This window comes from Colobus angolensis, unplaced genomic scaffold (assembly GCF_000951035.1).
Source record: "Colobus angolensis palliatus isolate OR3802 unplaced genomic scaffold, Cang.pa_1.0 Scaffold596, whole genome shotgun sequence".
In the NCBI taxonomy this organism is placed as follows: Eukaryota; Metazoa; Chordata; class Mammalia; order Primates; family Cercopithecidae; genus Colobus; species Colobus angolensis.
Genome location: NW_012119554.1, coordinates 731,827 through 745,179, shown reverse-complemented (window position 1 = coordinate 745,179; position 13,353 = coordinate 731,827). Strand labels below are relative to the sequence as shown.

Below are 13,353 nucleotides of genomic sequence, written 5' to 3'. Positions count from 1 at the left end.
TTTCTTGAGATGGAATCTACTCTCGGTGAAAATGCTATGAGCACTGTTGAAATGACAACAAAAGATTTAGAATATTACATAAACTTAGTTGATAAAGTAGCATAGGTGTTTGAGAGGACCGACTTCAGTTTTGAAAGAAATTCTACTGTGGGTAAACTGCTATAGAACAGCATCACCTACTACAGAGAAATCTTTCATGAAAGGAAGAGTCCACTGATGTGGCAAATCCACTGTTGTCTTATTTTAAGAAATTGCCACAGCCACCCCCACCTTCAGCAACCACCACCTGCAGCATCAACATGAAGGCAAGACCATCAACCAGCAAAAAGATTATGACAATTTAGACATTCCCATGAATGTAATATACACATCTTTGGAATTTGGGAGAAATCTGGAGGACTCAGAGAAAACCCATGCAGACATGGGCAGAATGTGCAAACCATATAGACGGTAGTAGCCTAGGCTACTGCAATCACTGAAGGCTCAGACAATTGTTAGCATTTTTAAGCCACAAGGTATTTTTAAATTAAGGTATGTACATGCTTTTTAAATACATAACACTATTGCACACTTAATAACCTAATATAGTGGAAATGTAACTTTTATATACACCAAGGAAAGAAAAAATTCATGTGACTTGCTTTATTGCTGTGGTCTGGGACTGAATCTGCAATATCCATAAGTATGCCTGTACCTACTCTGTAAGATTAATGTGAGGAACATAAGAGGTGGCAAATTTAAATGGTCCAGTACAGTGCCTAGCATGTAGCTGGCCCTGGGTGAACATTCATTCCTATCCCTTTTCCACTCAGTGAGTCTCGTAGATGGATTGCAGGAAGGATAGTGGTGATGTGGTAAAGGAGAGGAGTGGAGAATTTCATCCCAAAATCAATCATCTAACCATTAGGTGAAAGTGCTTGATTTCTCCCATGATCTGCAGAAGGAAGCTGCCATGGGCATGAGCCCAACCAGGGGTGCTCTCAGCCTCTTAAAATGTTATACATTCCCCTCTACTGGGCACGGCCCGGCAGTGCCTCAGCAACTCCTCGCCAACCTAACTTCCCAGAAGGTCAGCTCATGTTCCTCCACCCATCTCCAGAGGCAGGAGTGAAACAAGAAAAGCAACACTCCAGGGAGGGAGCCTCTCCCAGCCTCAACTCAGAGGCCTGTCTCAGAGGCGGCCTCACCCCTTGGACTCCAGTGCTCTTTAACAGTTGAGTGGCTACCACAGTGTGTGTTTTCAAGGGATGGTTACTGTTTCTCCAACAAACCACCTGCTGGTCAACTGTGAATAGAGCAAGGAGTCACCCAACAGGATTCTTCTCTGTCTCATAGTTCAACCCAAATATTCAACTGAAAGCAAGTTAGGGGCATGCACAGGGTTTTTTGTGCAATGGCCTTGACCTTGACCTGTAAAGACCACTAACTAACCAAGATCAGAGCCTCCAGAAGACCAGGGGGCCAGCACAGGAGCCTGACCATTCCTTTCAAATGAATTTTCATTCCTAAGGAACAGTTGGCCAACTTGCCCAGTGGTCCTTGATACCTCTTGCCACTTTCACATATCCTGCTTGAGGGTTCAATTTAGCTTCTGTAGTAGAATAAGTGTTGGAGTCCACCGAACAACCATTTACCCTTCAATTAGGGAAGCTGTCACTTATCACCCCATGTTTAGTCCAAGCACCAAGGTGAATTGATTCCACCTTCCACTCTCAGGATGGCATAGGACTTGGGAATGGTCAGTTAGATCATTCCATTCCCTTGGCTGTGGCAACTGGACACATTGCTCAGAGAGCCAACAAAGCCATTAAGTTGCAATGAGTTTTTTTTCTGGGACTGCTGAGAATGAGGCAAGTCCATGATAATGAACTTGACCCTGGGAGAAGGTAAGCATCAAGCTGATCAGTGCCACCATATGGAGAGGTGAAAGTGGCATTAACACAGAGGAGAGAAGAGCAGAGCGGAGAAGACAGGACAGCTGATGGCACTGTGTGAGTTCCTGGATCAAACCTTGCCTAATGTATGCCTAGCATGCATTGCTACCTAAGCCAATCTATTCTCTTTCTAATGGAGGCCAATTTGAGTTGGTTCCACGTCTTAAAAAAGAAATAGTTCTCATGAATACATCTTCTGTCCCTTTGGCTGTCTTGACTTTGCACTGTGGACAGGGTTATCTAGTTAGACTCAGCCTTCATGGTTCTCTAACTCAGGACCCCACTTCCCTCCCAACTTCTCTCCTCAAACTCTTAGAACATTGTTTTGGGGCTTCTGGTTGGAAGCCAGGCTTTGATTCCAGGAGCTCCAGAGCTCCCCAAGTCGGGCAGCTGCAGGCTGTCTTCATCCACCACTCGATGCCAACAACTGTGGAAGCTCTATCCATTCTATCTTAACGTTTCCAGCCAGGCAGTCAAGACTCCGATCCCAGAGGCTGAGAAACAGCAGGAAAAGTCACTACTGTTCACAGAAGAGAAGGTGGGTGAAGCCAGTTTCTCCACCACCACCACTACCTCACAGCAGCTGAGAGCATCAGAGCTCCTGCCTCTGAGCCACATTGGGAAAGCCCCATGAGGTTGTGCGTGATGCCCTTGTGCTATTTCAAAGTCCAGCCAAGTGGACACAAATCACACACAGTCTGGATCAATCTGGAGAGCCTGAACTGCCCCATAGGGAGGCTGAGAACAGCTCTTACCTGCTGATTCACTCCCACAAATGGCCACTGAAGATTGTCAGCCTAGATTTTCCCAACAGAGAACAGAGACAGAGACCCCCACTCCCATCCTCAAACCTGTCTTTTCTACCACATCCTCTGGACATCAGGAGCATGCATTGTGTGGTTCTAGAACCTGAACTAGAAAGGTGACAGCAACCTCTACCCCTTCCCTAGCCCCACTATGCACCACCCAAATCAGCAACAGAGAGCCCTGTGGGAGGCTGGAGAGCCCTGTGGGAGGCTGGATGCCAGTGGAATCCACACCGCAGTACCAGCAGAGAAGAAAGATGGTCACAGCCCCTTTATGAAATGGACTAACGCATTCAGAATTCTCGTGGAGCACGGAAAGTGAAAGAAGCTCATGTCAATGGTGCTGAGCACTCCATGGAAACCATCCGTCATATGGCGCCAGGTCACGGGCACTCCCAGGTCTTCCAGCCTCTTCTTGTACAACAGCGAATCGTCCCGGAGAGCATCATACTCACAGCTCACGATGCAAGTTTCCGGGAGCTGAGACACTACGTCATCTTCTGCAATCAGAGGCGAGCACATCACATCCAGGACAACACTTACTTCCAAGTAAGCAGCTTCATTTACAGGCTCAGGGGGCATCGGTCGGTAGCCGCTCTTCTTAAACCTCTCGGGGATGTTTTCTGGGCCCAACCACTTTCTGTACTTTTCCCAGACTTTGGCAGGCAAATGGGCGCCTTTCATGATGACCTCTTGCCAGGAGGAACTGAAATCCAGGTATTGAGAAAAACAGTACCAGCCGAAACTCCAGTTGAGCAGGGGGATGTTTTTATTCTGTTGAAAGGAAGGGGTTTGTAAATCCAGGGCTTGGAGACCGGCGTAGATCAGGATCTGAGCTCGGATCCGGGGCAGATCTGGCCTGTCCACAAGTTTTTGACAAACCACCGTGGCTATTCCCCCTCCCAAACTGTCACCACAGACCACAACCCGAGCTGGATCCACTCCGTATGCATCCAGGGACTTCAGGAAGTAGATGGTGGCCACCAAGCAGTCTCTTACTGGCACTGGAAACTTATGCTTAGGTAACTGGCGGTAACTAAAAAGGAATCAAGAAACACAGTTGATACCCAACGCCCCAGCAGATCCAAAAATGTCAGCATCTAGCATCGTTTAGCCCTAATTAGTTCATTCACTTCCCTTTCTGAAACTTGAGCAGGTAGTTAGGTGTGAGGCTTAACTGAGACGAGACACATAAAGCCCACATACCTAGGCAGGTGCCATTCCTACTGTCTCAATGCCCTAATGGGGGACGTGTGTCACGAGACATCCACCAATTGGCCAACAGTGTAAATATCACCCACACTAGCCCCATCTTCCTGCACCTACCTCATGTTGCTTCCCTGACTCACCTGCTCCTGCTTCCTGTTTTATGATTCTTGTATGAGCAACTTCAAGGCCTGCTTGGGTTTTTAATTAATGATGCCATACCTACAGATTTTGTTAGGGGGGATCTTATAGAATTAAATACAGCAGGTCAGCCAGGCCAGTGGCTCATGCCTTTAATTTCAGCACTTTAGGAGGCCGAGGTGGGCCAATCCCTTGAGTCCAAGAGTTCAAGGCCAGCCTGGGCAACATGGTGAGACCCCATCTCTACAAAGAATACAAAAAATTAGCTAGGCGTGGTGGTGGATGCCTGTAGTCCCAGCTACTCAGGAGGCTAAGGCAAGTGGATAGCTTGGGCCTGGGAGGTTGAGGCTACAGTGAGCTATGATCACACCACTGCACTCTAGCCTGAGCGACAGACAGAGTGAGACTCTGTCTCAAAGAAGAAGAAGAAAAAAGCAGCCCTCAAATAATGTCATTTCGTTCAACATTGTTTCATTATATTGATGAAAGAAAGAAAAATGACTCCAGCCTAGGCTACTACTGTTTGTGTGGAGTCTATACATTCTCCTCACGTCTGTGTGGGTTCTCTCCCGGTCTTCCAGTTTTCTCCCACATCCCGAAGATGTGTATGTTACATTCATGAGCATGTCTAAATTGTCCCGGTCCAAGTGAATGTGGGTGTAGGTGTGAGTGTGCCCTGTGATAGGAGGGTGCCCTGTCCAGGGCTGGTTCCTGCCTTGTTCCCTGAGCTGCAGGGATAGGATCCAGCCCCCCATGACCCTGAATTAGAATAAGTGAGTTGGAAACCGAATAGATGAAGGAATATACATTATTGCAAAAAAAAAATGCATAAAGCCAGCCAGGTGCGGTGGTTCACGCCTGTAATCCCAACACTTTGGGAGGCCGAGGCAGGTGGATCACCTGAGGTCAGGAGTTCAAGACCAGCCTAACCAACATGGAGAAACCCTGTCTCTACTAAAAATACAAAATTAACCGGGCATAGTGGCACATGCCTGTAATCCCAGCTACTCAGGAAGGCTGAGGCAGAAGAATCCCTTGAACCCGGGAGGTAGAGGTTGTACTGAGCTGAGATCGCGCCGTTGCACCCCAACCCGGGCAACAAGAGTGAAACTCTGTCTCAGGAAAAAAAAAAAAAAAAAAAATTTTATAAAGTCAGCCAAGCACAGTGGCTCACGCCTGTAATCCCAGCAATTTGGGAGGCCAAGGCAGATGGATCGCCTGAGCTCAGGAGTTCAAAACTAGCCTGGGCAACATGGTGAAACCCTGCCTCTACCAAAAATACAAAAAACTAGCCAGGCATGGTGGTGTGCATCTGTGGTCCCAGCTATTCAGGAGGCGGAGGCCCAAGAATCACTTGAGCCCAGGAGGCGGAGGTTGCAGTGAGCCGAGATCGTACCACTGTACTCCAGCCTGGGTGACAGAGGGAGAGCCCATCTCAAAAAAAAAAAAAATGCGTAAAGTCTACAATAATCATACATCTGCACAAAAATAAATGATGCAGTACAGAAGCTGTCAGTGAGCCTGCCACATTTGTGAGTGCTTGGTTTTGAACTGGGAGATGATCAGAGGTACTCCTGACAATTTTCACCTTGCAAACATTTATTACTAGATTTAATCCACCACCGGAATGACCACCATCACTCACTGATTCACCAAGAATTGGGTAAACAATTATCTTTTTGTTTTTATCAATCTTTTAAAAATATATGTATAGCTCACGTTTATTTCCATTTTTAATATTAGCAGGTTTTGGTCTTTATGTAGAAGCTTATGGCAGGCATAGTGGCTCACGCCTGTAATCTCAGCACTTTGAGAAGCTGAGGAAGAAGGATTGCCTGACCTCAGAGGTTTGAGACCAGCCTGGGCAACATGGCAAGCCCTCATCTCGACTAAAGAAAATGATAAAATATAAAAGTAGTAAAATACATTTTTAAAAAATTTAATACATTTGCTGGTGTTTTGTGACCAGGATTATACCATCAGAGCTTAATTCTGTTTATATCAATTAGCCTAGGTTTTGTAATAGGTAAAATTGGCTTTACTCCAAGTCATCGTTCCAAGTACCTGTCGACAGTGTTGAGGACTGACTGTACACCAGAGGCCAGAGATATGCAGCACTCTTCCAAACAAGCTATGCACACTCAACACCACTGCTGCCATGCCTGTCTGGTATTGCTAAGAGATTCCAGAAATCCAGATTTTGTGAGAAAGTTCACTATTTTTCAATGATGGCCACAAATAAAAAAAAAAAAAAGGAAAGAAAGAAAAGAAAAAGAAATACTCTACGGGACTAACAAATGGCTGGTGCTATTTCCATTCCATACCCCCATTTCAGGCCTCCTGGGAATAGGAAGTCCTGGAGAGCAATGCCCTTAACTCCAAAATCCTGTCTACCTTGGATTTAGAAAATAACTTTCTAGCGGAGACTCGCTAGCATGTTCTACTGACAATCTCTTGGTTTGGTACAACCAGAATGATAATGTGTCCAGCAACATCCCGTGGTAGAAACCCTTCTGGAGCTAAGAATTCTAAAGTCAGGGGTTTATCTAGTTCTGTCTCTCATCTCATCTCTTCATTTTGTTTTTCTTTTCTTTTTCTTTTTTTTTTTTTTTTTTGAGACGGAGTCTTACTCTGTCATCCAGGCTAGAGTGCAGTGGCGCCATCTCAGCTCACCGTAACCTCTGCCTTCCCGGTTCAAGCGATTCTCCTGCCTCAGCCTCCTGAGTAGCTGAGACTACAGGCACATGCCACCACGCCTGGCTAATTTTTGTATTTTTAGTAGAGACAAGGTTTCACCATGTTGGCCAGGCTGGTCTTGAACTCCTGGCCTCAAGTTATCCACCTGCCTTGGCCTCCCAAAGTGCTGGGATTACAAGCATGAACCACTGTGCCCGGCTTCATCTCTTCATTTTCTACTCTCCTCAGGTAGCTGTGCCATAAGAAAGTTGGCATATGTACCCCCACTGAGACGCAGAGAACTGATATTTCTGTAGAGTGTGTACCTTTACATGAAACTACAGGGAAACTTAACCAGGAGGAACCACGTGTGTGATGCTGCGTCAGGCAGCAGGACAGGGGACCCAATGCCCACCACGCCCTCTTTGAGGCTCCAGGCTGGGTAGTGACTGTCAGAGATCCATTAGGAGAGACAATGGGTTTGGTTTTGTTTTTGTTTTTCTCGCTTTCTTCAGTGGGTCTCTGCCAGAGGGACCTCCCTTTTGGGAGCACTTGGAAGTGGATGTGGCAGCATTTCGGGTTGTTTGAGTGATGGTACAGGGTACCACAGGCATTTAGCAGAGAGAGGTGCAGGGCTGTTTTACTCAGAGAAGAGCTATGTCGCCCAGGTGTTCGTATAGTGAAACTCTGCACCTGATCCGCTTAAAAAAGACCACCTCCTACCCAGCTTCCAAACCCACGAAACGCCTCTGTTTAAACAAACGCAAGGCCCACATGCACAGAGGAAGGGGTTCCCCATTCTCTGTCTCTCCATCTGTCTTCACCTCCCCTTATTTTTCTCTCACTCTCTTTTTCTTGTTTTGTTTTGTTTAAGACAGGGTCTTGTTCTGTCACCCAGGCTGAGTGTAGTGGCGCAATCATGGCTCACTGCAACCTCCCAAGCTCAGGTTCTTCTTCCACCTCGGCCTCCCAAGTAGCTGGGACTACAAGCATATACCACCACATCTGGCTAATTTTTGTATTTTTTGTAAAAATGGAATCTCACTATGTTGCCCAGGCTGGTCTGAACTCCTGGGCTCAAGGATTCCGCCCGCCGTGGCCTCCCAAAGTGTTGGGATTACAGGCGTGAGCCACCGCACCCAGCTGCCTTCTCTTTCTCTCTTCACTGGCTTCTCCCAGCCCATCCTCGCCTCTGGGCTTCCTCCAGCACCAATCTGCTCCCAACCCCCACCCCCATTTCTTCTTCCCACCCCATCTCTCCACATCAGAGCCTTGCTCCCTGCTGGCTCCCTGGAATCTCCCCTTTACTCACCCAACTGCCAGAACCACAGAGTCACTCTCCTTGCACAAACGAGAGCATATGCCATGGTGGGTTTCTAGAAAATAAATGGTTTTTAACATTCACTAGGAAGGCTTCCTTTGCCAGCCATTGTTGCTGTCTTCTTCTTACAGACACAGCCCTTGGGCCAGCGGTGACTAGGTTTTCCTCTACTCCAGCAAAGCTCTGGTCAATCTTCTCACTGATTCTCCTTCATAGTACTGCCTGAACAACTTTCTCTAAGACGCCCACCCTCCGATCCATCCTATAAGTCATTAAAAATATCTGCAAAGCTGTTTGACTGTAGAGTGCGGAGGTTTAGGGTGTGAGCTCTGGATTCAGACAGACTGGAGTTCAAATCTCATCTTTGCCTCCTTCTAGTTTGAGATGACATAGTGCCTAGCACGCCTCTTAACCTCCTGAGGCTTGATTTCCTCATCTGTGAACCGGAGTAATGATAATATCTAACTCATAGAGTGCTGGAGTTAGAATGAGATCATCCACATATAGGATTCTCACAGTCCCTGCGTGTAATTAGTAATATTAATAAATATTGCTTAATAAATACTGGCGTTACTATCATTCTCATACAGACAAAACCAACATCACCATTGCATTAAATCCCGTATTCTCAAAGGCTGCCATACTGGGACCCTGGCATTCCACAGATTAGAAAACATATAAAGATGTTTCCCCTCCCCCAATTCCCTGGGAGTAATAATTAAGATAGTAAACTTGGCCAGGCGCGGTGGCTCAAGCCTGTAATTCCAGCACTTTGGGAGGCCGAGATGGCCGGATCACGAGGTCAGGAGATCGAGACCATCCTGGCTAACACAGTGAAACCCTATCTCTACTAAAAAAATGCAAAAAACTAGCCGGGCGAGGTGGCGGGCGCCTGTAGTCCCAGCTACTTGGGAGGCTGAGGCAGGAGAATGGCGTGAACCCGGGAGGCGGAGCTTGCAGTGAGCTGAGATCGGGCCACTGCACTCCAGCCTGGGCGACAGAGCGAGACTCCGTCTCAACAAAAAAAAAAAAGATAGTAAACTTGTCTCAATAGTGACAAGATTTGATTTTTCTCAAATCTTCCTATTTGTCTGTACCAGAATTTGTCTTAGCAGCACCTGATGTGAAACAAAATGCTGTGTTTTCATTCTTTTCATTTAAAATATCCTTATTTCCAACTAAATAGAGGTGATGATTATAAGTAAAGTAGTGATATATACATGTATATATTTATATGTATATACATATGTACACATATAAATGCAAGTAAGGGTATATTTCAGGATCTTTACCTTACAGTATCCTTCCTTATATTACAGTATTATTACATTTAACTAAGGATTACATTTAGGTAAATAAAGAGATACATAAGAGGGCAATATACTCCATATTTTTGCCCCCTCAATGATCTGTAGACCATGAACTGCCCTGGTGTTCCCTGGTAATAATAGCAGACTTTAAGCCCCAGGAAGATGCCCATTCTTTCAAGTCACGTTAAGGCGTGCCACCACCCTTTGGGAGGTCTGAGAAAAGGGTTCTTACTCAAGCTCCCCATGGCGCCCCCGCCACCATGGTAGTACACGATGCCAGGCTTCAGGGTGCAGGTGGATGCCTTGGGCTGATACAGCTTCACAGGGATTGTCCCAAAGCGGAAATCTGTGACCACAACATCGGGGTCGTACTTTAGCGGCGGCAGATCGTGCACGAAACGGATAAATTGGGGCGTAGAACAGATTCTGAGCTTCTCAAAAATCATCCCCTGTTGGAGAGAGAAGAAATCTGTCGAGATGGGTTTCTTCACAGGCCATCTGGAGTCTGGCCTTCACAACCTACCCTCCACAGGTGATGAAAGGAGTTTTTGGAAACTGCAGTCAGATTGGACCACAGCCCTGCTCAAGCCCTCAGTACCCTCAGGACACCTGCAGGAAAATCCACTCTCATGCAGGCCCAGGTGATCACAGCACCAGCCAGCTCCTCTCAACCCACTCTCCTGACACCTTCCACTGCAGCCACTACAAGCCAGACTTCTGGGCACCCCCGATGGCCGCTGTACTTGCAACACCCACCGCCACCACGAGGCCCTGCTCCACCTCAGCCTGGGCGCAACCTCTGTTTCCAGGGAGGCCTTCCTGTGCCATCCCAGCCAATCTGGCCACCCCAAGCCTGTGTAGCTAACTATAGTGTGGGTACATTTTTTAAAAACAGGAAGGGGGAGTTCATATCTTTTGAAAATGCCTACTGAACAATTTTAGGATAAAATAATATGATGTCCAAGATTGGCTTCTTAAATAAATGAAAATAAGGGAAAAGTTAGGGACATTTAGGGACACAAAGAAGGGAGATGGGCCAGGAGTCAGTGATGGTGACACTGGAGAGTGGGCACCCTGTTCCCCTTTGGTATATGTCAAGGTTTCATAAAGAGTTGAAAATACAGCCAGGCACAGTGGCTGATGCCTGTAATCCCAGCACTTTGGGAGGCCAAGGCTGGTGGATCTCTTGAGGTCAAGAGTTCAAGGCCAGCCTGGCCAACATGGTGAAACCCCGTCTCTACTAAAAATACAAAAATCAGCCGGGTGTGGTGGTGGGCTCCTGTATTCCCAGCTATTTGGGAGGCTGAGGTGGAAGAATCTCTTGAACTCGAGAGGAAGAGGTTGCAATAAGCTAAGATCATGCCATTGCACTCCAGCCTGGGCAATGAGAGTGAAACTCCAGCTCAAAAAAAAAGTTTAAAATACGTAAATAAAGAGGGCTCTCCCTCTGGGTATCCTTTCCAGCGTTTCCTAATCCTTGTCTGTGCCACAGCAATTTTGGCCACAGGTAAAAGACTGCAGGCCTCATTTGAGAGCTTTTTTTTTTTTTCTGGCAAGACAGAGGCCTCACTATGTCACCCAGGCTGGTCTCAAACTCCTGGACTCAAACGAGCCTCCCACCTCCACCTCCCAAAGTGCTGGGATTACAGGTGTGAGCCACTACACCCAGCCCAGAACATTTTTAAATACATAAAATAAATACATGGGATTATAAAGAAAAGCAGTTTTATTTAAATATACTTATCAAAATATTAAAATGTATGACATAATAACATGGGTGCTTCCTTACTAGCATATAGAGTAATAAGATCTAACTGCTGCCTGACACTACCCTAGTTTCAAAGAAATGAGGAGAATACATGAGTTTTCACAATATCTAATAGGCTATGCAAATATGTCTGATTCCTCTTTGGTGACAAAGTCGAGGTCTGGCTTTCAGGGCTGTGGTTTGTTGCCTTCATTCCTCATAGAAAGAATTTCAATTGGAAGTTAGTTGTGAAAATGGGGTAATTTTGACCCCATCCAAATCCATGACCCCCTTGTGTTCTGTGACCCCAGAGGCTCAAGGAGCCCAAGGAGAGAAGCCCTGCTCGACTCCCCTGATGGGTTTTGCTGTCCTCTTTGCATTCTCCACTTTGGGAAGCTGTTTATCTGTAGCTTGTTCACTTGTGGGTTTGGTCCTTTATGGACCACTTCCCCGCCCCCCACTACCTGGACCCTACAAACTCCCTCAAGGCAGACCTGTGGGAACTTTATCTCTCTCACCTGTCATTGGCCCTAGGGCCCAGAACTGGAGCAGGACACACAGTAGTTGCATGACACATCTTTGCATAAAAAATAAATGAATCAAGAAAGAGTAACAATGGCTACTATTTAGAGAGGGCTCCCTCTGCGCCAGGCATTATAATAAGCCCTCTGGAGAGGGTTATTCATGGAGTCCCCACAAAATGCTGTGAAGCAGGGGCAATTTTCCCTACTTTGTAAAGGAGGAAATTGAGTCACTGTGTTTGGGAGCCTGGACTACAGAATCTGAGAGTCAAGGGCAGGAAAACCTAGGACCTAATCACTGCATCTTATAAAAGCTGACTCTGGCGATCAGAAGACTTGAGTTCCCGGGATCTTCTCTTTTAGATAATAGCTACATTCTTTTGAATAGCATACAAGTTATTTTGAATAACATAGAAGAAACACCTAGGGGGTCTCTTGAGAAGAGGCGCTGGCAATGGCTTTTCGTTATGTAAGAAACTTACAAAAAATATTTTGTGTATTCAATTTCTGTCAAAGTACAAGAAAAAGTACAAGAAATCCATACTGGCAAAACCCACACAGTTCCATTTACAGGTATTTGAACAAATTACACCAGATATTACCTAGGCAGCTTTCTAGCTCTCAAAAGCAACAACATATTTTTTAAGTCATATTCTGTAGTTTTGCTCACCAACACTAATTTGCTCATCTGCTACCTGTTTACCTTGTGGCTTGCTGACTCTAGCTAGCAGACAGATAGCAATGGGGGCCCGGAGACTCAGGAAAATTCATTCATATCTTCACAACTTCGGAGAGTGGTGAGTGCTGCGAATAATATGGACGCATTTATGGACACATGAACTGTACACTTAAAAATGGGAAAGGTGGTAAATTTTACATGCATGTTTTACCTCAATTTAAAAAATAAAAGAAACCAACAACAAAAAAGAAAGTCAGATGGGAGACACACAGGTGGATAGAACCAGACTGGTTTTCTCCTTCTGTTAACTGAGAAAGCAGATCATTCTTCGAATTTTGTGGATATTAGCCGGGGCCAGCTTCAGAAACAACCAAAGAGGCTGAGACCACCTAATAGAGATTATGCAGGTTTCAGAAGGTGCGATCCCCCGTCACTGCGGGCCCCATGATACCGGTGTCCATTCAGCTAGAAGCTTCTGGTGTGTGATTTTTCCTGTTCCCTTCCTTAATGCTCAGCTGGAGGGGACACGTAAAACACAAAACTCACCCATGTCACCAGCAGCTGGAAGATGCAATGAAGGACTCTCAGTTTCACAGGGTGGCCAACCGCTGCCGGGATGTGCACAGTGAAAAACTGGCTGCAAATGACCCACAGAGTGACCCCTAGTGAGAACACACAGGCTGCTGCGAGGAAGATCAGGGCCAGGACCCACATGCTGCTTCCAGCTCGGAGAGGGCTGAGAGGAAGCTGTGTGCAGTGTAAACCATTTAGGACACGTTTCGGAGCCACAGATCTCTTCCATTTATAAGTCACACCTGCCCTTCCCCACCTCCCTCCGTCCCACAAACACTGACCCAGCCCAGGTGAGTCACAGACTCAGGTGAGGATGTGGTTCTAGGACAGGGCCCATGCAGAGGAGAAAGTGGCCCATCCAGCCTGATCCAGCCAGAAAAGAAAGTTCTAGAGTCTCAGCTTACAATCTGGCACTGCTAATTAGAAACAGTCTTGGGTA

At 46.4% G+C, this 13,353-nt stretch overlaps 1 protein-coding gene across 1 annotated transcript; it reads right to left on the bottom strand.

Annotated features, from left to right (window-relative positions):
- Positions 1-227: 227 nt before the first annotated feature.
- Positions 228-13,110, bottom strand: AADACL3 (arylacetamide deacetylase-like 3). Its single transcript, XM_011962550.1, has 4 exons — positions 12,888-13,110; positions 9,627-9,843; positions 8,076-8,139; positions 228-3,776 (listed from the first exon to the last, which is right to left on the bottom strand). Exons 1-4 carry the CDS (start codon positions 13,053-13,055, stop codon positions 3,002-3,004), a joined length of 1,224 nt encoding a protein of 407 aa, XP_011817940.1. The 5' UTR covers positions 13,056-13,110; the 3' UTR covers positions 228-3,001.
- Between the last annotated feature and the right edge of the window lie 243 nt (positions 13,111-13,353).